This window comes from Pipistrellus kuhlii, unplaced genomic scaffold, assembly GCF_014108245.1.
Source record: "Pipistrellus kuhlii isolate mPipKuh1 unplaced genomic scaffold, mPipKuh1.p scaffold_m20_p_49, whole genome shotgun sequence".
NCBI lineage: Eukaryota > Metazoa > Chordata > Mammalia > Chiroptera > Vespertilionidae > Pipistrellus > Pipistrellus kuhlii.
In genome coordinates this window covers 448,027-472,519 of record NW_023425550.1, presented here as the reverse complement: position 1 = coordinate 472,519, position 24,493 = coordinate 448,027, and the positions used below count along the sequence as shown (strand labels likewise).

General features: G+C 39.7%; 1 protein-coding gene across 6 annotated transcripts in view; it reads right to left on the bottom strand.

The window, feature by feature from the left end:
- Window positions 1-23,909, bottom strand: part of MTM1 (myotubularin 1) — a 111,713-nt gene extending 87,804 nt beyond the window's left edge. For 3 of the 6 annotated variants that reach the window (XM_036413098.1, XM_036413099.1, XM_036413105.1), the window contains exon 1: window positions 22,150-22,220. In XM_036413098.1, coding sequence (XP_036268991.1) covers window positions 22,150-22,155 — 6 coding nt within the window. In that variant the 5' untranslated portion in view covers window positions 22,156-22,220. Of the gene's footprint in view, window positions 1-22,149; window positions 22,221-23,830 lie in introns of those variants that run through there. The other 3 variants (XM_036413101.2, XM_036413103.2, XM_036413104.2) reach the window with 2 other exon arrangements.
- Between the last annotated feature and the right edge of the window lie 584 nt (window positions 23,910-24,493).

The window sequence follows — 24,493 nt, the reverse complement described above, 5'->3', positions numbered from 1 at the left end:
GCCTAACAATTCTTCATACACATTTTCTAAAATGATCTGTATAATCTTGTCAAAGCTCTGAACAGCCTTAAGGCAGTTTATCCTCAAAGCATGCCTACTTCCATTAAAAAAAACAACAACAACAACAAAAAAAGTAGATACGCGAGTCCTAGCCCAGGGAAACTTTCCCATGGGATCCTTAACATGGAGACCTTGCCTCATTACCTTCTATTCTAACCCAGGAATCTAGAAATACAGTAGAGGCTTCTTAGAGTAAATCTAACTGTATTTATTCTAAAACAGTAAACCCCGGTCAAAGTAAACTGCTTATTATCCGAGTAGATAATCATCCCAAACATATACAACAGAGCTTCTCATTTGTCTTAGTGACATCAAACCTCAGGGCTAAAAGGGGTTTGTTTTAATTATTCTTATTTGGAAATTATAAAATATTAAATAGTTTGCTATTTAGAAACTCTCTCTGAATCATTTTTAAGATTTATTATTCATTTTCAAGATAGCAATACACTTAATTTTACTTATTTATATGTTTTAAAGATCACTGGCTAAAAACAACATAATTCAGACCCAGTGGAGAATGCATTTTGAATCATTTTTTCCCATGGTTGGTGATGGATTTGAGCTGATCCATTCACTCTAATACTTGGTCCCCTCAGAACAAATTGCATATCTTCAAGACAGCTGAATGGCTTTAGAGGCATAAGTTGTGGCACAGAACAGAGTAACTTTAGAATGCTTCATAAATTGAAGTTGGTATGCTAAATAAACGATTAGAAAATGCAACCACCATCAGGTTAACTTTTTAAAATAAAAAGGCCACCAAGTAGTGATATTATATGCATTTAAACAGGCCTTTAAATTTGCCAATGGATTTTGTAACCACCAGATACCTGCCAGTAAACAAAGTTTTAAAATAGAAACAAGATCAAGTTCCCCACCCGCCTGCCAATTCCCAAATTTATGAACCAGCTGATCTGCTCCATGACAAAACTGTATTTTGTTTAACTATTTCCCCCGGTTAGACACTTTTCCCAACAAGTACAATTTACATTTATCAGTAAAAAAAGTACCTTAAACAAAAGTTAACTGTAAATGGTGATGGTAAGAGTAAACATATGCAAACAGTCATAGCTGTAATAGTAATGAAGGTGCCATTTCAAAACACCTCCTTACTAAGGACCTTCTCAGACTAAGCATTACTGACAAAGATTCCTCCAACTGGAATTAGAGGGGGGGAACAGAAAGGAACTAAAGAGCAGATATGCAGTTTTTAGAAAAATAAAGAGAAGAGAAAAGGATGGAGATTGACAACCTGCCATTCGGACCAATTCCTCCAGGAGAAGCAGCGTTTTGTTGGCATAGGGTCCTTAAGACAAAGGAAGATTTTACACACACACACACACACACACACACACACACACACACACCCCTCATTCTCTGTACATTGTACAAATTTCCAATATTTCACTTGTCATGCTATTCTCTGTGTATCCATTGGCATTTTGGGTTTGTTATATCTGAGCTTCCTAAGGGCAAGGGTTCTTTCACGCTGTGGTAGCAGCACAGAGCAGCTTGAACACTTAGTCAATGAATAAATGAATACAGTATCACCCTCATAAACTTTCAGACATCAATCTTCAGCCATTAAAGGTACTCCAGCCTCCCTCTCTAGGGCTGATTAGTGTGTGTTTACAACTCCTTTGCATATCTGTATAACTTTTCCACATGTGTAGTATATAACCCTAAATAGTATGTTGAGTTTGAACTTTTATATATAACTGGAATTGTTACACATTTTTCTGCCCTTCGCCTTGTTGTGAGAGCCATAAATATGAATGTGTAGAGTTGTGCTCCACTCGTTTTCACTGCTGCATAGTAGTCCATTGTTCCACACTTTGTTTTCCATGCTCTTCTCTGTGGTTATTTGAACTGGTTCCAGGTTTTGCTGTTACAAACAGTGCTGTTATGAACAATCTTGTAAATGTCTCCTACTTCCAGCACACATTTAAAAACTGCAATGGGTTTTTGTGCTAGATTTTCCAATTGCTTTGTCTGATCTTGGCATAAGAGTGTCTGTGTGTGTGTGTGTGTGTGCGCGCGCGCGTGTGTGCTCGTGTGCGTGCTTGCGCACTTGCGCACATTTTCATCTATTAGCCATCTTCTCAATATAATGAGATGGCTAATGGATGAAAATGTAGGCACATCAACCATTGAAAAGAAATGCAAAATAAAACCCAGGGTTGTCAACACTCAATTCAAACAGAAAAGTGGGGGAAAGGCAAAAGAATGGATGGGCACTGTCTGAGTTTCTTGGAACTGCTGTAATAAAGTGTCACAAACTGATGGCTTACAAAATAAATTCATTCTCTCCCTATTCTAAAGGCTACAAGCCTGAAATCAGGGTGTCAGTAGGGCCATGTTCCCCTAGGCTTAAGGGCAGGGTCCTTCCTGTCTCTTCCATCTTTTGGTGGTTGCAACCGCAGCATTTCTCTCTCTCTATTTGTCATCACATGACCTTCTTCTCTGTTTATCTCTGCATATTGTTCTCCTCTAAGGACACCGGTCATATTAGATTAAGAGCCCATCCCCTCCAGTATGACCTTAAGTAGTTATATCTACAATGACTCTATTTCCAAATAAGGTCACATTCCAAGGTACCGGGGCATGGGTCTATCATCATATCTTTCTGGGGAACACAAATCCAATTCATAACAGAGATAAGAGGTTAGCTACAGAAATTAACAAACTACAAAATGATCATGTGGTTACATTCAGAACAATTTAGTTTGTCAATCCATTTATAAGCATTCACTAAGTCAGCACTGAAATATTAATACCACTTCTTAGAAGAAATAATGAAATGACACAAGGCCAATCACTACTGAGACACTCCTTACTCAGCATGAATAATTGTTTAATTTTGTTCCCAAAGAGGTAAAAATTATCAGCTAGTAACTATACATATTGGGCAACTATTCTGGACCACAATGAGAAATTCTTAAAAAAATGAGTCAGATCTTCAAGGAGCTAGCAACTGAGTTGGGGGGATTAATAAATGTAAGTCAAATTAAATAGTCATAAAAAACAATGAATAGGTATAAATTAAATAATAATAAATACAATAATATAAATAATACTATACAATTAAGGCAAAATAGAATACCTGGTCATCAATGATCATGGCTCCATTTATTATTAATCCTTTATGATATGCCAGGTAGTTTTTTAAGCACAGATGAACTCATCCAATGCCCCCAACAACCTCATAAGGCAACTACTATTATTACCTTCATATGAAAACACACAACCCCAAGGAACATTAAGGTTAAAAAGCATGTCCACTAAGAACTGTCAATGTTAGAATTCAAACACAATCAGTCTGGTACTCTTACCCGTTAATTCTCTAATAGATATCAAGTTAAAAATGGGGATATTAAATACCCTGTTTCCCCGAAAATAAGATAGTGTCTTATATTAATTTTTTTCTCCCAAAGTTGTGCTAGGTCTTATTTTCAGGGGATGTCTTATCTTTCCATGCACTAGGTCTTATTTTCGGAGGATGTCTTATTTTCAGGGAAACACGGTAGAAATTAGAGGTGAGAAACCAAGATGACACCATAGGTAAACACCTAAACTACTGCCTCACACAACAATTTCAAAACTACAACTAAAAGACAGAATGGACATCATCCAGAACCACAGGAAAACTGGCTGAGTGGAATTCTACAACTAAGGAAAAGAGGAAAGCACATGGAGAATCAGAGGAGCTACAAAGGAGTGAAGTACTGAGACACGTGTACAGAGAAAAAGGGCAGCTGAGTGCCTGGCTGGCTCTCTCTGGCAGGAGAGGGAAGGAAGCCCCCAACTGCACTGAACCCCATCATTTGCACTGAACCCCAGTTCCGGGCAAAACCCCTGGACCTAGGCTCATACAGGGGGACTCTGGACTGTCAGGTAGAGAGAAAGGCACAAGGAGACTTGGAGACTTGGGGAAGCTGCAGCTGGCAGGGGTCTGGAAGCTCGCACATGCACATGTAAGTACGTGCAGAAAAGACTGACTGCTGAGGTTGTCGCTAGCTCTCCCTAGCAAAAGGGAGTCATAAGCTCCTGACTGCACTGAACCCCAGTTCCTACTGCACTGAACCCAAATTCCGGGCAACTGTGGGGGAATCTGGACTGTCAGGTGAAAACTCAGGGAAGTGAGGAAGGGAGAGATGTGGAGGCCCACTCGCAAGGGCAGGGAGTGAGGGGAGCTATGGAGGGGAAAAGGAGAAACTATTGTAATAACCTGAACAATTAAGATTTATTAAATAAAAAATAAAAATGGGGATATTATACCTTCTGCTTACACAACTGAATAAAAAAATTTTTTTGAATTCTATCTTTATGTAACAAAATCAGATGGTCACAAAGAACATCAGCCTTAATTTTAAAGATAAGTAAACAAATAGTTTACTTTTCAAAAAAACAAAACAAAACATGCACTAAACCAGTATATTCCTTTTTGTTTGTGCACTGCAATATTACTTTGTATCATAGAACAGTTTTTTTCAAACTATATTTTTAAAGGAGGAAAATTTTTATTACTAATAGACAAAAATAGACTAAATAACACATGAAGCACAACTATGATATAATGAGGCCTTTGTTAAAATGTCCATCAGCATATATGTAGCTATAATAGATGAGTTATTCTTCAAAGTAGTCCCTTTAGATGGTGTGCATGTATTCCAGCAACACTGTCAACTATTCCCAGTATTCTTCCAGTTCTTTTTTTTTTTTTTGAAACTACCTTTAGAGTTTTGAAAATATTTTTAAAATATGCTTTTATTGATTTTAGAGAGGGAGGAAGGGAGGGAGGGAGGGAGGGAGGGAGGGAGGGAGGGAGGGAGGGAGAGAGAGAGAAAGAGAGAGAGAGAGAGAGAGAGAGAGAGAGAGAGAGAGAGAGAGAGAGAAACATATATGTGAGAAAAAGATATCATTTGGTTGTGTCCCGTAGACACCATGGACAGGATCTAACCCACAACCTGGACATGTGCTCTGACAAGGAATCAAACCAAGAACCTTTTGGTTTTTTATGTTTTAAAAATATTTTTTAAAGGATTAAACAGGACAATGCTCAACCAACTGAGACACACCAGCAAGGGCTGCCTTTACATTTTAAAGCCACATAAAACATCTTCTTGTGAATTTTACCATATCTCAATTTTTAAATTAAACAAAATGCTTCCAACAACATGAATGCTCACTCTCCTTATTTAATAGATGGGCCTCAAAATTATTTCAGCCTAGAGTCAAAAGACAAGCCCTCACTCAAAGATTTGACACCATTGAGGATATTTTTTTAAAAGTACCATGATCTCCTAAGGCAATTCTAAAGAAGAGTTCAAAAAATGGGCTGGATAATTTTGATTTGGAGCTTCCTGTTTCTTCTCTGCATGGGCTAGAAGTAAAAAGCAGAAAGTGATATTTAAAAAAAAAATATTACATAGGATCTCCCATTTATTGAAAATGCTAAGCTTGATATATCTTAGTTAGTCACAATTTACAAGAGCAGATTGACCTTGAAGGTTCACAGAGATCAGCACCAGGACTAAAAGCCTGCCCAAGAGGCAGTTTGCCACATAGTTAGAGGAGTGTCCAAAAGCAATCTCTGAGACTGCTTCATTAGAAGCCTTGGAGATTCAGAAAGAGAAAGACTTGCAGTGACCCAGAGTATGGACAATGTTTATCTTCCTGCTTGGGGCAGTTAACTATTATTCCAGCCATACATACAAGTGGCCACCCACCCCTGCTATAGAAGAAGGTGAAAGAAACGAACAAATACACACACACACACACACACACACACACACACACACACACAGAGAGAACTTGCCACTGTTCACAGGGAGGAAGTTTTCATAGATGTGGAAGAAATAATCTAAAAGTCAGAAATAAAAAAGCAAGGAGATAAAGAGGAACCAAAACCAGTGTCAAAAGAATGGCACAGAAAGAGAAGATGAAGAAATTCCAGTACTAACTGTGACACATATAAATCTAACACTGATAATTTCCATGGCTTTTGAAGGAGCAATATATAGTGCTCCACAGAAGAATTAAAAGAATTCCCACACAGGCCATTGTGGCACAGCATTGGAGTGTTAGCCTGTGCACTTAAGGATCACAGGTTTGATTTCAGGTCAAGGGCACGTACTTGGGTTGCAGTTTGGATCCTGGGTCCTGATCAGAGGTGGTGTGGGAGGCAACCAATTGATGTGTCTCTCTCATATCAATGTTTCTCTTTCTCTCTCCTCCCCTCCCTCCCTTTCATTAGAAAAAAAAGGAAAAAGTATCCTCAGGCGAGGATTGAAAAAAAAAAATACCCTACAGGGCTATTCATGAGGTATATTATCTTCCTGAAGATGATATCTGAGACATACATAATTCTACAAACATAATTCAACATCTAATCATAATAAAAAATAAACTCTCAGCAGACTAGGAATAGTCAAGGGTACCTATGTCAAACCTATAGCTAACATCATTATTAATGGTGAAAGATGGAATACTTCCCCACTAAGTGTGGCAACATTGCATTCAATATCTTTCAGAGATCTTAGCAATTTTAATAAAGCAAGAGAAATAAATAAAAGGCATAACATATTGGAAGGAAGAAGTAAAATTGTATTTGTAAATGACATGATTATGTATGTCAAAAAAATCCTAAAAATATTACAGAAAACTATTAGAACTAGTAAAATTAGTAAGGCTGCATGATACCCAAGGTTAACATAAAAATTGTAATTGTATTGTTAGCAATAAACAAATGGGCATCTATATTATAAAAGGTCTGTGGCCGTAACACCGTAATGACTGGTCACCAGAAGGTGCATTGATGGGTCTCACGGCGCGGCAGGTCTGGGTTCCTGTCCCCGTGGCGGCACAGCAGGTCTAGGGACTCGCACGATTTTGCGTGCTGGGCCTCTAGTGAAAGCATTAAATGGGGTTTGTCTGCCACTATATAGCTAAACATATGAGCTAAAACTGCAAAGTCCTAGAGGGAGACATAGGATAAAATCTTTTGGAACTTAGGTTAGGCAAAGATTTCTGAGAGCACAAAAAGCACAAACCATAAAAGGAAAAAATGATAAACTGGATTTTTTTTAAAAAAAGAATAGATTACTGAATTTTAGAAAGAAAGAAAGAGAGAAACATTCATGTGAGAGAGCAACATTCATTGGCCGCCTCCTGCACGACCCCCACTGGGAAACAAGCCTGCAACCTAGACATGTACTACGACCCGGAACTAAACCGGCAACCCTTTGGTACATGGGACAATGCCCAACAAACTGAGCCACACTAGCCAGGGCTAAACTGGATTTTTATCAAAATAAAAAAACCTTTGTTCTTTCAATGGCACAGTTAAGAAAATGAAAGGATAAAGCACAGTTTGGGGAAAAGTACTTGCAAATCACATATCTGATAAAGGCCTATATCTAAAATGTATGAAGACCTCATAACTTAATAACAAAACAATCCAATAAGAAACAGGCAAAATATTGAGGCACAAACTTTACCAAAGATATATGAATGGCCAATAAGATATATATGAAGGTATACTCATCATCATTAGTCACAGGAATAGGCACATTAAAACCACAATGTACTACCATTACACACCCACTGGAATGGCTGCAATTTAACAAGACAGATAATAAAAAGTTTTGGTGAGGATATGGCCCATGCAGTGAAATGCAAAATGGCACTTTGGGAAATAGGTTGACAGTTTCTTGTAAAGTTAAATATATACTAAGTATATGGCCCAGCAATGAAACACTCAAGTCCACACAAAAGACCTGTAAGCAAATGTTTATAGCACTCTCTTCATAATGGCAAAACACACACACACACACACACACACACACACACACACACACATACACACACACACACACACACACACACACACACACACACCACAAAAAAACACCCAGCCCAGAATAAACTCAAATGTTCATCAACATGGACAAATTATGTTACAGCCACACTTCGGAATACTACTCAGCAACAGAGTCACCAACTGCTTATACATGAGACAATGTGGAAAGTACAAAAAGCACTCTGCTAAATAAAAAATAACCACAAGATACTATATAAATCTACCCTCAATACATCTCAAATGACTACTAGTATTCAAACCACATTCTTTCACCTTACTACAGTTAAATTAGAAATCAGTTTTAAAAATACCTTTGGCTCTAGCTGGTGTGGCTCAGTTGGTTAGAACACTGTCCCACACACTGAAGGGTCTCAGGTTCGATTGCCGGTAAAGGCACATACCCAGGTTGTATCTTCGATCCCTAGTCAGGGTACAAAGGGGAGGCAACCAACTGATATTTCTATCACATTGATGTCTCCTTCTCTATTACTTTCCCTCCCTCCCTTTCTTCCACTCCCTCTCCCTTCTCTCTAGAACCAAGAAAAAAATATATCCTCATCCTCGGGTGAGGATTAAAAAAATTCTAATAATAAGTAAAAATAAAAATACCTAGAAAATGTATTTGTAAATTTAAAAATAGACTTCTAAGCAACATACAGGTGAATGAAATAATCACAATGGAAATTAGAATATGTATACTATAAATAAATAATAATAAACATACTATGTTTTAAAATATCCAAAACAGCAGAATAAATCCAGACAAAAGGAATAAGAAAATAGTGATTTCCAGAATGTATTTTAAGTGAAAAAAAGCAAGAAGCTGATCAGTGTATGTAGTATGCTTTTTCAGTGTAAGAAAAGGAGGAAATATAAGTGTGTGTTGTGTGTATGTGAATGTGTACATGCTTACTCAAACTAGCAAAAGAAGAAACATAGAAGAATGAATTAAAAATTAATGATATAGTGTCTGGCAAGTGTGACTCCGTGATTGAGCATAGACCTATAAAACCAGGAGATCACAGTTCTATCCCCAGTCGGGCTTGATCTCCAATCAGGGGCATGCAGGAGGCAGCCCATCAATGACTTTCTCTCATCACTGATGTTTCTATCTCTCTTTTTCTCTCCCTTTCTCTGAAATCAATAAAAAAAAGTATTTTTAAAACCACAAAAAACTAATGATATTGATTGAGTAGGGTGGGGGTAGACAGCATGCTTGGCAGGAGACGGGTATGAAAGTAAAACTTCCCAGAATATACATTGATATAAATTTGACTTTTAAATCATATTTAGTTTTTAATGACTAAAATTAATCAAAATAATGAGAATAAAATTATGTTCATTCATTTTTGCTTGCTGACAAACCTCATACTACATAACCAAAACTGAAAAAAGCCATTGTTAAGAGTAATCAAGAAGCCAAAACTGGTTTAGCTCAGTGGATAGAGCATTGGTCTGCGGACTAAAAGGTCCCAGGTTCGATTTGGGTCAAGGGCATATACATTGGTTGCGGGCACGTCCCCAGTGGGGAGTATGCAGGCGGCAGCTGGTCAATGTTTCTCTCTCACCAATGTTTCTAGCTTTCTATCCCTCTCTGCCTTCCTCTCTTTAAAAAATCAATAATATATATATATTTAAAAGAGTAATTAAAAAAAGAGAAAGCATAAATAAATAATATTAATATTTAAGAATGAAAAAAGCCATTGTTAAGATAATCAAGAAGCCAAAACTGGTTTGGTTCAGTGGATAGAGCATTGGTCTGTGGACTGAAAGGTCCCAGGTTCGATATGGATCAAGGGCATGTACATTGGTTGCAGGCATGTCCCCAGTGGGGGGTATGCAGGAGGTGGCTAGTCGATGTTTCTCTCTCATCGATGTTTCTAGCTCTCTATCCCTCTCTCCCTTCCTCTCTGTAAAAAATCAATAAAATATATATTTTTTTAAAAAAAGAGTAATCAAGAAAAAAAGAGAAAGCATAAATAAATAATATTAATATTTAAGAATGAAAAACCAAATGTAACTACAGATATGGCAGATATTAACTGGTAGTTTAAAATCTTCCTATACCAAAGTACTAAGCCCAGCTGGCTCTAGTGTTACCACTCAAGTAACAGATAACTCCAATCTTATACAAACTTCTAGAGAACGGAAAAAGGGAATCCAGTACTCTCAACCCACTTTACAGGATTAGCAAAATGATACTAAACTAGACAGAGACAGCACCAAAAAGGAAAATTAAAGCGAAATTCTCACTCATAGAGACAGATACAGAAATCCTGAAGAAAATGCTACCAACCAAATACAACAGTAAGAAACACATTGGGTTCATGTGCGCAATACAAATTTGACTAATTCAGCAAAGTTATATTAGAAAACCCCTTTTAATTCACATGCTAACAGGTTTAAATCAGGGAGGGAAACATATCTCCATAAAGGCAGAAAAAGAAGGCTGATAAAACTCAACATCTATGAAAAAAAAAAAAAAAGTGTGCACCAGAAGTTTGCCTACACAAAACCTAAAGTAAATATAATACTTTCTGGTGAAATATGGAAAACATTGCACCCTCTCAAATACAGATCTTGGGCCCCACCACCAAACCTACAGAATCAGACACTCCCCCCTGGCTGACAGTGAACTTGTCATTTGGGCTACACACTCAGGTGATGTTGATGAGCTGGCTGCTCAAAGTCAAAGTGGGAGTCAAAGCAGCCCAAGGGAAGGGTTCTCCAACAGCTGAAGACCCACTGACAGTGAATCTGCATTTCAACCTGAAGTCCAGGTGATTAGCAGGTCAGGTTGGAGACACGAATGCTCCTACCATAGCTGCTCCAGAGCAGCACGCAGAATCATCCAAGCAATTTAAAATGCAGATGTCTGATCTCGCCCACATCAAATAAATCAGAAGGTCTGTCGGGGGAGCCTGGTCAGCAGGTTGTTAAAGCTCTCTAGGTCCATGGTCGGCAAACTGCAGCTTGTGAACCACATGCAGCTCTTTGGCCCCTTGAGTGTGGCTCTTCCACAAAATACCATGGCCTGGGCAAGTCTATTTTGAAGAAGTGGAGTTAGAAGAAGTTTAAGTTTAAAAAGTTTGACTCTGAAAAGAAATTTCAGTCATTTAAAAGATTATCCTAAGGAGGTAAGATGGCGGAAGAATAGATGGGTGGATTCTGAGCCCTCTCCCGAAGCAGAAAGAGAGAGCAACTGAGGGTCTTGTGCTGTGAGTGTTTATCAGCAAGCTGGGAGACAGTGAACACCAGAAGAAACTGCTGGGGGGCTGCTGACAGAGGTGCCCCTCACAGGGAAGCACACACGAGGGCTGTGTACCTGCCCGGAGCTACCTACCGGCTTGGACGGGGAAACCTCGCCATCTTGAGAGGAAGATAGGATTGTGTCAGAGGCCTGAATATCCACAGCCGCAGCGACCACCAAACAGCTGTGACCCCCAGAACGCGGATCCCAGGCAGCGCAAACACCTGCCCTCACAGGATTGCCCCACTCCTCAGCGAAAAGGAGAGAGAGAACTACACAACCAGACATCCTAGATCATGGGGAGACCAAAAAACAGCCCGCATATGAAAGAAAAGCAGGCTTCACCAGAAAAGGAAGTAAACGATATAGAGGCAAGCAACCTACCAGAGCAAGAATTCAGAGTAATGATCTTAAAATGGCTAAAAAGAATGGAAGACAAATTTGACAATATGAGTAAGACCCAAGAGGAAATGAGAAAAACCCAAGAGGAAATGAAGATGACTCAAGATGAAATGAAAAATGACATCGCTACTATGAAGAACTCAATAGAAAGCATCAAGAGCAAACTAGAAGAAGCAGAGGATCGCATCAGTGAGCTAGAAGACAAGATGGAAAAAAATACCCAATTAGAGCAGCTTCTACAAAAAAAATTAAAAAGCAGGAGGGGAGCCTACGGGAGCTTTGGGACAATGCAAAACAAAACAATATTCGAATAATAGGGGTTCCGGAAGGAAAGAAAACCGAGGTAGATATGGAAAACGTATTTCAAGAAATAATGACAGAAAATTTTCCTGAGATAGAGAAGAAAAAACCCACACAAATCCAAGATGCTTGCAGAGTCCCAAGCAAAATGGATCCCAGAAGACCGATGCCAAGACATATTATAATTAAATTGGCAAACACCAATGCCAAAGTTAGAATCTTAAAAGCAGCCAGAGACAGACAGAAAGTTACATATAAAGGAACCCCCATCAGACTAACAACTGATTTCTCAACAGAAACTTATCAGGCCAGAAGGGAATGGGATGAAATATACAAAGTCATGCAAAGAAAGGGTCTGAATCCAAGAATAGTGTACCCAGCAAGACTATCAATCAAAATTGAAGGGGAAATCAGGAGCTTCACAGACAAAAAAAGACTAAAGGAATTTATCTCCACCAAACCAGCAATGCAAGAAATGCTAAAGGGTCTACTGTAAAAATAAAGAAATAGGAAGCGAAGAAGGAACACAGGGGTATAGAATAAAAATGGCATCAAATGAGTACCTATCATTAATAACATTAAATGTAAATGGTTTAAATGCTCCAATCAAAAGACATAGGGTAACAGATTGGATAAGAAAACAAGACCCATACATCTGTTGTCTACAAGAAACCCACCTCAGAAAAAGAGATGCACACAGACTGAGGGTGAAGGGATGGAAAAAGGTTTTCCAGGCAAATGGAAATGAAAAGAAAGCTGGTGTAGCAATACTTATATCTGACAAATTAGATCTCAGAGTGAAGGACATAACAAGAGACAATGAAGGCCACTTCATAATACTAAAGGGAGCAATCAAACAAGAAGAAATAACCCTGGTAAATATATTTGCACCCAATACGGGAGCACCCAAATACATAAAAAAAAAAAAAAAAAACTGCTAGAGGACATTAAGGGAGAGATTAACAGCAATACAATCATAGTAGGAGATTTTAATACCCCACTGTCACCCTTCGACAAATCATCTAAACAAAAAATCAGCAAAGAAATATCAATCCTAAATGACTCACTAGACCAGATGGAATTAATTGACATCTTCAGAACATTCCACCCCAAAGCCACAGAATATACATTCTTCTCAAATGCACATGGGACATTCTCAAAGATAGACCACATTTTGGGACATAGGCAAAGTCTCTTCAAATTCAAGAAGATAGAAATCATATCAAGCATCTTCTCAGACCATAATGGCATAAAACTGGAAATTAACTACAATAAAAATAATCCAAAGAAATCAAACACATGGAGACTAAACAGCATGCTATTAAACAAGGACTGGGTTACCAGAGAAATCAAGGAAGAAATTAAAAACATCCTGGAAACAAATGACAATGAAAACACAACAATCCAAAATCTATGGGACACAGCAAAAGCAGTTTTGAGAGGGAAGTGCATATCCTTACAAGCCTATTGCAAAAAACTAGAAAAAAGTGTAACAAATGATCTAACTCTACAACTCAAAGAGTTAGAAAAAGAGCAACAAGAAAAGCCCAGTGTAAGTAGAAGGAAGGAAATAACAAAAATCAGAGCACAGATAAATGACATAGAGACCAAAGAAACAATACATAAGATCAACAAAACCAAGAGCTGGTTCTTTGAAAGGATAAACAAGATAGATGGACCTCTAGCCAGACTAACCAAGAAACAAAGAGAGAGGACCCAAATAAACAAAATCAGAAATGAAAGAGGTGAAATAACAACAGACCCCACCGAAATACAACGGATTGTTACAAAATACTATGAACAACTCTACTCCAACAAACTGAACAACCTGGAGGAAATGGACATATTCCTAGAAAAATATAATCTTCCAAAACTCAATCAGGAAGAATCTAAAAATCTCAATAAACCAGTGACTTGGGAAGAAATTGAAACAGTCATCAAAAAGCTTCCAGCAAACAAAAGCCCAGGGCCAGATGGCTTCACAGGAGAGTTTTACCAAACATTCAAGGAAGAACTAAAAACTATCCTCCTCAGACTATTCCAAAAAATCCAAGAGGAAGGAACACTTCCAAATTCCTTCTATGAAACCAGCATCACCCTAATACCAAAACCAGATAAAGACAACTCAATGAAAGAGAATTACAGGCCAATATCCCTCATGAACATAGATGCCAAAATCCTCAACAAAATTCTAGCAAATCGACTCCAGAAGAACATCACAAAGATCATACACCACGACCAAGTAGGATTTATTCCAGGAATGCAAGGATGGTACAATATCTGCAAATCAATAAACGTGATACATCACATAAACAAATTGAAAGATAAAAATCATATAGTCATATCAATTGATGCAGAAAAAGCATTTGATAAAATCCAACACCCTTTTCTGATAAAAACTCTTAACAAGGTGGGAGTACAAGGATCATACCTCAACATAATAAAAGCTATATATGATAAACCCACAGCCAACATTATACTCAATGGGCAAAAACTAAAACCATTCCCTCTAAGAACAGGAACAAGACAGGGATGCCCACTCTTGCCACTCCTGTTTGACATAGTACTGGAAGTACTAGCCATTGCAATTAGACAAGAGGAGGAAATAAAAGGCATCCAAATTGGAAAAGAAGAAGTAAAGTTATCCTTATTTGCAGATGACATGATATTGTACATAAAAAACCCAAAAGACTCCATTAAAAAACTAATTGACTTAATAAATGAATTTGGCAATGTAGCAGGATACAAAATTAATGCCAAGAAATCCATGGCTTTTCTATACACCAACAGAGAAACTGCAGAAACAGAGACTAAAAAAGCAATTCCATTTACCATCGCACCAAAAAAATTAAGCTACCTAGGAATAAATTTAACTAAGGAAGTAAAGGACCTATATGCGGAAAACTACACGACACTGAAAAAAGAGATAGAGGAAGATGTAAGGAGATGGAAGAACATACCATGTTCATGGATTGGTAGGATCAACATCATCAAAATGTCCATACTTCCTAAAGCAATCTATAGGTTCAATGCACTCCCCATTAAAATACCAACGACATATTTCACCGACCTAGAAAGAACTCTCCAAAAGTTCATTTGGAACAATAAAAGACCCCGAATAGCCACAGCAATCCTGAGAAAGAAGAGTAAAGTAGGAGGGATCTCAATACCAGACTTCAAACTATATTACAAAGCCACTGTTATCAAAACAGCCTGGTACTGGCACAAGAACAGACATATAGATCAATGGAATCGAATCGAGAACCCAGATATCAACCCAAATCACTATGCTCAATTAATATTTGACAAAGGAGGCATGAATATACAATGGAGTCAAGACAGTTTCTTCAATAAATGGTGTTGGGAAAATTGGACAGACACATGAAAAAGAATGAAACTAGATCACCAACTTACACCGTACACAAAAATAAACTCAAAATGGATACAGGACTTAAACATCAGACGGGAAACCATAAAAATACTAGAAGCATCCACAGGCAGCAAAATCTCAGACGTATGCCAAAAGAACTTCTTCACTGATACTACCCCTAGGGCAATGGAAGCTAAAGAGAAAATAAACAAATGGGACTACATCAAAATAAAAAGCTTTTTTACAGCAAAAGAAACCATCAACAAAACAACAAGGAAGCCCACAGTGTGGGAGAACATATTTGCAAATGATACCACTGATAAAGGTTTAATCTCCAACATCTACAAACAGCTTATACAACTAAATAAAAGGAAGATAAATAATCCAATTAAAAAATGGGCAATGGACCTAAATAGAACATTTTCAAAAGAAGACAGAAGGAAGGCCAAAAGGCACATGAAAACATGCTCAAAGTCACTAATTGTCCGAGAGATGCAAATCAAAACAACAATGCGGTACCATCTCACACCTGTCAGAATGGCCAACATCAACAAATCAACAAACGACAAGTGTTGGCGAGGTTGCGGAGAAAAAGGAACCCTCGTGCACTGCTGGTGGGAATGCAGACTGGTGCAACCACTGTGGAGAACAGTGTGGAGTTTCCTCAAAAAACTGAAAATGGAACTCCCATTTGACCCAGTAATCCCACTTCTAGGAATATATCCCAAGAAACTAGAAACACCAATCAGAAAGGATATATGCACCCCTATGTTCATAGCAGCACAATCTACAATAGCCAGAATTTGGAAACAGCCTAAGTGTCTGTCAGCAGATGATTGGATCCAAAAACTATGGTACACCTACACAATGGAATACTATGCTGCCATAAAAAAGAAGGAATTCTCATCATTTGCAGCAACCTGGATGGAATTGGAGAACATCATGCTGAGTGAAATAAGCCAATCAATGAAAGAGAAACACCACATGACCTCACTCATTTGTGGATAATAAAGAGCATTATAAACTGATGAACCAAAAGATAGATATAGAGACAGTATATCAACAAGTAGACTGTCAAATTACAGCAGGGAGGGGAGGAAGATCTGGGAGAGATAATAGATCAACCGAAGGACTTTTATACATGCATATAAGTACAACCAATGGACACAAAACTCTGGGGAGGGAGGGGATGTGTGGGAGGAAGGGAGGGGGCAAAAAAAAAATCAATAAAATATATTAAAAAAAAAAAAAGAAATTTCAATCGTACTGTTGCCTACCACTGCTCTAGGTGATGCTAAAGAACAGTCAGCATGCCAAAGCTGGTTTGGCTCAGTGGATAGAGCATTGACCTGCAGACTGAAAGATCCTAGGTTTGATTCCGGTCAAGGGGGTGTGCAGGAGGCAGCTGGTCCTTGTTTCTAACTCTCTATCCCTCTCCCTCTCTGTTAAAAAAAAAAAATCAATAAAATGCATTTTAAAAATAAAAAATAAAAAAAACAGTCAGCATGACAAACCACTAGGTTTTCTATCCTGGCCCTCTCTAAAAAGCCCGAGAAGGAATTCTTCAAGTTCTTTGAAGATGCCCCCAAGAAAGATGCTTGCATTTCACGTGTATATCAATGGTGACTTCTTAAACTGGCTTACCAAACTGAAATGGAGAAAAGAATTCTCTTGTACTTAGTGGGGATGCTGTGAAGAGTCAAATTAGATATATGTCATAGCACTGCGCAAAGGGCTTGGCCCAGATTACACCAATCAACACAAGGTTTCATAGAGGTTTCAGTGGCCTTAACAGCGAATATGCGAACAACACCAGCACATTAAGGTCAAAATTATCTCTCACCCGGCCAGTGTGGCTCAGCGGTTGAACGTCGACCTATGAACCAGAAGGTCACAGTTCAAATCCTGATCAGGGCACATGCCTGGGTTGTTGGCTTGATCCCCAGTGTGGGGCATGCAGGAGATAGACAATCAATGATTCTCTCTCATCGTTGATGTTTCTATCTCTCTCCCCCTCTCCCTCTCCCTTCCTCTCTGAAATCAATAAAAAATATTTTTAAAAATGTATCTCTACAAACTGTACAGTTCAACACTGGAGCCACTAGGCCATGTGGCTCTGAAAACGTGAAATATGGCTAGTCCAAATTGAAGTGTACAGTAAATGGAAAGTACATACCAGAATTCAACAACTTAGTACAGAAGAAGGAGAAGACATCTCACTAGAGTCCTGATGCATGAAATTTATGCAAGTTTAGGCCTTTGCAGCCGCAGCGGCTGCCTTGATCCCTCCCTCACAGCCGCAGGCCAGCTAATAGCTAAGGCAGCTGCAGCCTCTGCTGCTGCAGCCCTGGCTTGGTCCGGAAGGATGTCCGGTTGAATTAGCTTATTATGCTTTTATTGTTATAGATTACATGATGAAATGATATGTTGGATATACTGGGTCAAGACAAAATCTATTATAAAAATTTATTTCATCTGTTTCTTTACTTTTTTAATGTGGCTACTAGGAAAATTGATTACACATGTGACATGAATTATCCTTCTAGTGGACAGTGCGGCTGAGGGTCAATGGGGAAGCCAGGATTTGAAATGCTACTTAGTCCAGCTTCTCAAACTTTCATTTGCATACAGATTACTTGGGTGGGGTCTTATTAAAAGGCAGATTCTAGTAGTGCAGGTCTGGCAGGGAGCTAAGATTCTGCATGAACCCTAAACTCATAGGAGCTGAGGAGAGCAGGGGCATCCGGGTACTATTTATCAACAAGGAAAAACTGTTTGGTGTCATGAAATGATGAGAACTTCTAGAAGAATGATCACACCAATTCAGAGTTGATAACATCGAAGAAAGGAAATGGCCAGCAGTGTTATACTTAGCCTCAACTCTCAAAAATCAGTTATTATGCCTTGCATTGAGGATTATAAAGAGGTGAGGGCCAACTCCAATTGCCGTCTACCTGTGGGGGTGGTAGGTATAGGAACTTGCTCTCAGAGGGGAACCAATGATATGTACAAGGAACAATTCTGGACTAAGAAACTTGAAATGGACCCTTGACTGGGGTTTCTTATATCCTGCTTTCCACATAACCAGTGTCAAGAGCAACACCCTTCTGGGGTCTCATTGAAACCAAGTGTAAGTCTTCCTTCTTACTATGACCCACAAATAATACTGACATGTCATGGCCAGAGGTCACTGCTGTGCAGGATTATTTCTTATTTCAGTAAAACTACTCAGGTCAATTGCAACCCTCCTGGAATGAACCCTGAGAACAGGCCCAGTTCTTTTCAGTCCTTACGTAAATCATCTTAGGGACATAAAGGAAATTAAATTCAGGCAAGGACATTCCAAGCACCACTACCTGATGCTAAGAACCCCCTTCAGGACCCACCTCTGCCTCCAGAGCTCCCACGAAGGGTAAAGCAGGACACCGTGATCCATTCCATTGCAAAAGGCTCTGGGAAACAAACTGTGTTTCCTTCTCAAAAAACTCTCAAGGATATGATAACAACATGTAACAATGACTGCAAACTAAAGAAAGGGCATCGCTGTGCTGTCAAGGTCTGCAAGCAAGGGAATCGAAGCTGGAGGAGTTACAAACAAGTTGCTTTCTCTTTACTTAAAATTATTACCCTTTAACTTCCCTTACCCCTGCACAGCCCCAACATATTAGCAAGCAAACCCCCCCAAAACGAACCTAATTGAAAACTGTTCATGACAATAGTCCAAACATTCAGAAGCTGGGAAGAAAATGGTGGGAAAGCAATGTGTGAGACCTCTCTCAGCACTGGACTTAAAGAACTTTCTTGTTCATTTGCTAATTGACCATGGAGAGAAAAGCTAAGCATGAGCTCTGTTGTTTCATCTTGCAGTCAGGGAATATAATCCTTAGACAACAGAATTTCTTGAAATGAACTTATCCAAACAATTCTAAACTATGCCCCCCTTGCCCAGTGGAAGTCAAAGAATGTTTGGTAAATGTCTACTACATGAAGAAGGCTATATTAGGTTTAACCTGCCCAGAACAGAGTCTCCAACCTCAGCCGCCTTAATTACAAGTTTGGAAATTGAAAAAAAGCTAATACTGAACTACACAGGTGTTACATATTAAGACGAAGAGTTGAGGAACACAATACTAAACTTATGTAAGTACATGAAATTTTCAAGAGCTACTTATGAAGTAATTTCAAGATACTGAGAAACAAATTCAAGTAACCAAAAAAAGGAGTACTCAGCACCTAGTCCTGTTTGAATAAGGCAGTGAGGACCTGGAGAGCGATTGAGTTATTGGATTTCTTCTTGTCCCAACACCAAGAGGCCATCAGCCAGTTTAGTATGGGTAGAGGAACTTGGCAGTGACTCAAGCTGCATTGAGGATCTAAGATAAGGTGGTGATTTGAACAAGGAAAGACTTCCATTTTGAGACACTGCAGAAAAAGGCAGGCACTATTCTGTGATGGAGAGATTGCCTTGCTATCTATCACCCTGAGATTGTAGGCTTTACAATACTATCGTTTTAGTAATAAAGAAAATGGGAACTTGGGAGGTGTACCAAAGGCTTCAGATCCATTTGAGAGAGGCAATAAAACACTTGCATATCTCAATGCTGACAGAAGAGGGAGAGTGAGGCAGAGACCACACCTATAGCTATGGGGGAGATGAGCTAAGAACAGGAAGGACGCTGCTCTCTAACACAAGTTCTCCCAATAATGAAGGCTTATATAACACAGGACTGCAATAACAATAATGCCACAGTGTCTTCAAAGGGTGCTGTTGCACGTTTGACTCTCTGAATAGCTCTGGAAATTTGGTAGGGCAGGTTTTCTTAGATCTGTCTTACAAACAGAAGAGCCACCAGCAGTGAGGTGAAATGACTTGTCCCGTGTCATAGAGTTAAGTGGTGCAAAACTGGAACTTGAACCTGTTTATGGAACTCAAACTCAAGATTTCTACCACCTCACACAGACACAAGGCTCTTTCCCACTACTTGTTCCTCAGCTAGAAACAGAATGAAAGCAGTAGTGCAGGATGCCAATTTTCTAAAGACATGCTTCCCACATTCTTAAAACCAAAAAGATGAGATTGTCCTGGTGCTCTTGTGAAAAAAAAATACATTGTAAACATTTAACATGAAAAAACCATCCTCCAATTACATGATGGCAACTGGATCTCCAGTTGACTAACTCCAACTGGGATTCCTGGTACCTTCTCGCTTTCAAAGCAGAGGGATTTAATGGGTTCTCTTGTTCTATTCTTGTTTGTAATAACAAACAAAATATGGACTCAAGTTATTTGAGTCTAAACAGTAAAGGGAACTTACACTGCCAAGAACTGTGATCACTGCTGCCAACATCACATGAAACTAAATGCTCTACTCAATAATGAAATGAAGACAAATGTCTAGAAAATCAAGTTTACTAGATTTCCAAAAGTTTATTAAAACATGTCTGGAATCCTTTGTTTCTTTAAAAGAAAAGAAGGGAGCTCCATGTAGTTCAACTTTCTTGAGAGCCTATTCTAAACACTTAACATAGAGTATCACTTAGTCCTGCCCAGCTTCCCTTAGAGGAAGTTACAATTTTTATTTTCATTTTACAGATAAGAAAACTGAGGTACAGAGGTAAGTAAATCCCCTAAGTTCACACAGATAATGCCAGAGCCTGGATTTAAATCCAGAGTCAACAGCTTATAGGCAAATGACAGCTCCTGTCACCCCATCCGCCAGAAAGGAAAAATGAACTGAGAAACTAGAAAATAAAGAAAGCAGAACTTCAAAGAGGCCAGAAGCAGGGACGGGGATTACTAAAGAATAATGAAAACAACCACTTATTCTTTTATAAAATTAAAAAAAAAACAACTTTAAAAATAACAAGAAACACTAGCCTTTGAAATCCTTTGGCCACCAGTTCAAAATGTCGCCTAGTAAGCCTTAAAGAGGCTCTGCTTTTCTCATTTTGGAGCCTTCAATAAGAGCAAGAACCACATGTTCTTTTGGTGATTTTGAAAGTAACTATATTTTGTTAATCCTCCTTTTATCTTGGAACAAAGTTTACTAGAGCAGTTTATGTGACTTTTATCATTTTTCAGAACCTGAACAAATGAAAACACTTGTTTTGAAGCCGCTGAACATACAGAACATGAGAGAACTGAAAAGGTACTAACTAAACAGATGAATTTTTTTTTTTTTTTGTGAGACGAACTTTTAGAGTAAGCCATCACTAATGCCAGTTTATTGGCACTCTTGTCCTTAAGAAGCTGAGTACTTCTTCACACTAGAGCTACAGGCATACCTTATGCTGTTCTTTATAGCACCTCACAGATGTGTTTTTAACAAATTGAAGGCAAAACCAAAACCCTCCACAAGCAAAAAGATGACCACTCGTTTTACTGTGATAGTCACTTTACTGTGATGGTCTAGAACCTGCAATTTCTCCAAGGTATGCTTGTAATTTCAAAATGAACTTGTTTCTTTACAAACCACATGATACGAAGATTGACAAGCATTTCTGATAGTAGGTTCCCAGTACAAATCAGGGTGCAGGCAAAGAAATCAACAACCAACACTGACCTCAACAGAGTCTTCTGTAAGCGAGAGTGAGGTAACCACTGATACAGCAAGGGACTTGAAAACTACCTCTGGTGTATTTGAAACCACTTACTGTTTGCATGGAAGGGGGAAAATTCAATTAAAAATGAGGCTGTGGTGCACTTATCATCCAAAAGGGAGTGTCTGGAGAAATGATGGACTCCAAAGAATCTGAGTCAGACAGATTTACTTTTCGATTTATTTACTGTAATGGAATAGTATGTCTGTTTCAAAATTTATGTACTGGACTTAGTTGATTTATTTACAGTAATGCATTTATTGTAGTTAGTCTAAAACTACCGACTCAAAGTAATGTCCAACTCACTCTCATTCATGCCAGCCTGTTGACATCATAGAGTTCTAAAGTTCTACTTTTCTTCATATTGTTCATCTCCACTGGAAAATACAGCATTGTTTATTCTTTTTATTGTCTACTTCCCTACACATTACTTTTGTACGGCAGGGACTTCATAAATGGTACTGTCTGCTCTCTTCCCAATGTATAGGACATTGTGAACAGGCCTTCTGGATTGAATGAATGAAACAACTGACAACTTGATAAATGTGTTAGAACATTAAGGTAAGGAGACCAATTATTTAATAACCAACTATACTAGAATTGGGAGCCTCCAATGAATGGTCTCCACTTTCAAACATGTCAGGAGGTTGCTACACCCTGGCAGCACCAATGGTTTGAACCTAATCCATGGTGTGGAATCTCTCAAGGATAGAGTTGGTTTGTGAACTAGCCAAAAGTCATTCAGAATCAAGTATGGTAAATAAGTTAGTTAGGCCCCAAATATATGTAGGATGAAAACAATATGTGTCTGTAAATTAACAAGCTTGTCTTATTTGGCTGGTAATCTGGTTTGGAAGGAAATTCGAAACAGTTTGAGCTACAGCAAAATCGCTGGCTCAGTCTCAAACTCTAAGGTGGATAGTTTACAAGGAACAAAAACTGAGCCATGATTTAAAAAAAAAGAAAAAGAAAAAAGAAAAGTACCCAGGCTAGACAGCAGCCAAGATATCCCCCTGAGGCCTTATATTAGCTTTGCCATTAAGTTGTCTGGCAGTCTGTATCACATTAGTTATCCTCTCTGAGCTTAGGTTTCCCCATCCAGGAAATAAATGAACTTCAAGGTCCCAGTCAATTCTAATATGCCATGATTCCACTCTTATGAGAGTTTAGTACGTCTGTTTCAACACCAGTTACAATCCACTTCGCCTCACACTTCGTATGCGTATAAAAGGCGTATAGTATATTTTTGCAGCAGATCATTTCATCTTTGCTTAGGCAAAAACTAAAATTAGTTTTCACTTCCTGAGCGCAGCAAAAGACAGTTAAGGGAGGCAACCCGGCAAAGGGTGCTTGCCGGTGCCTGTGCATACTTCCGACTGCCTACCAGGGAACTAACCTTTCCCTTTCAGATCTTCCTTTAACTGTTGAAAAAAGACAAACCTCCCATTTGTGACAGTAACAAACGCTGGCAAAGAGCGCAGATCCAGGATTCACGGCAAATGACCGGCTGCGGCCATTCCGCAGAACACACGGGGGATGCGGCAGGCACCCACCCCACGCACAGAACCTCCGTGAGGACCAGCGGAGGCGCGTCGCCAGGGAGACAGGGCGGCCGCCCGGCCCACTCGCCGCCTCAGGACCGGGAAGTAAAGTCCAGGCAGTGGCCACGACGCCCCAACCCCCATCCCCCGGTCCTCTGGCCCGGATTCCAGACCCGACCTTCGCCTGCGGTGGGCCGGGGACCTTGGACGAGGAGAACCTGGAAGCCTGTGGCACCTGCCTGCTACTCTCTGGCCTCAGCCCTGGCCGGTAGGAACAGCCAAGGCATTAGGGCAAATCCACCCACCCCCCGGGCACTGCGAGGCACCTAGGGATCTGCCGACCTGGGGAGTCTCAACTTCCCTCTTCTGAATCTCCCATCCCCATCACACCACGGGTCCCCGCAACAGCCAGCTGGGAGACAGGCCAGCAGCAAGCGCTCACCCACCTTGGGATCCGGGCGCCACCGCTGTTGCCAGGCTGCTAGGCTCCCGGGCCCCGCTCCGCCCCCTTCGGGGTCCTCCCCCTGTGGCCTCTCCGCCCTTGGCCACCGCCCTCCGTCATTTGCTGCGCGCCGGTTGGTGAGGATTCGTCACGTGATGGGGGCGGGGTGGGCGGAGGGCTCCAGGAAGCCTAAGGAGCCTCTCCCAGGGGCGGGGCTCTACGTCCAGGAGGCTGCTGGGAAACCCTCTTTGACGGGTTTGGCGAGAGGAGGCCACTGGGAGTTGTAGTTTAAAATAGGGTGCTGAGAATGGGCAGGCCAAGATGCTGGGGGCCACCCTTGGAGTAGTCTCCAAGCAGAGGCTCCTGGGAAGCGTAGTCCCAGGACTCCTCCAAAAAGGGGAAACCCAGATGGGAAACTTCACTAGATAAAACTTCAGCGGATGTCACTAAATTTAGCTATGATTATTGGGTACATAAGGTTGGCTACGTGAAGTTGAGATACTAAAAGGGAAAAAGAAGTTTCACTTTCTCTCCTGCAGAACCTGCAATTCACAAACCCAGCTCAAAGTGGAGGCATTCTTCATGCAATGATAGCACCTTTGCAAGAACTCTCTTGAGACTTAGTGATAAAGTTCCTTCTACTTTTTGAGGTTTGGAGCAGGCAAAC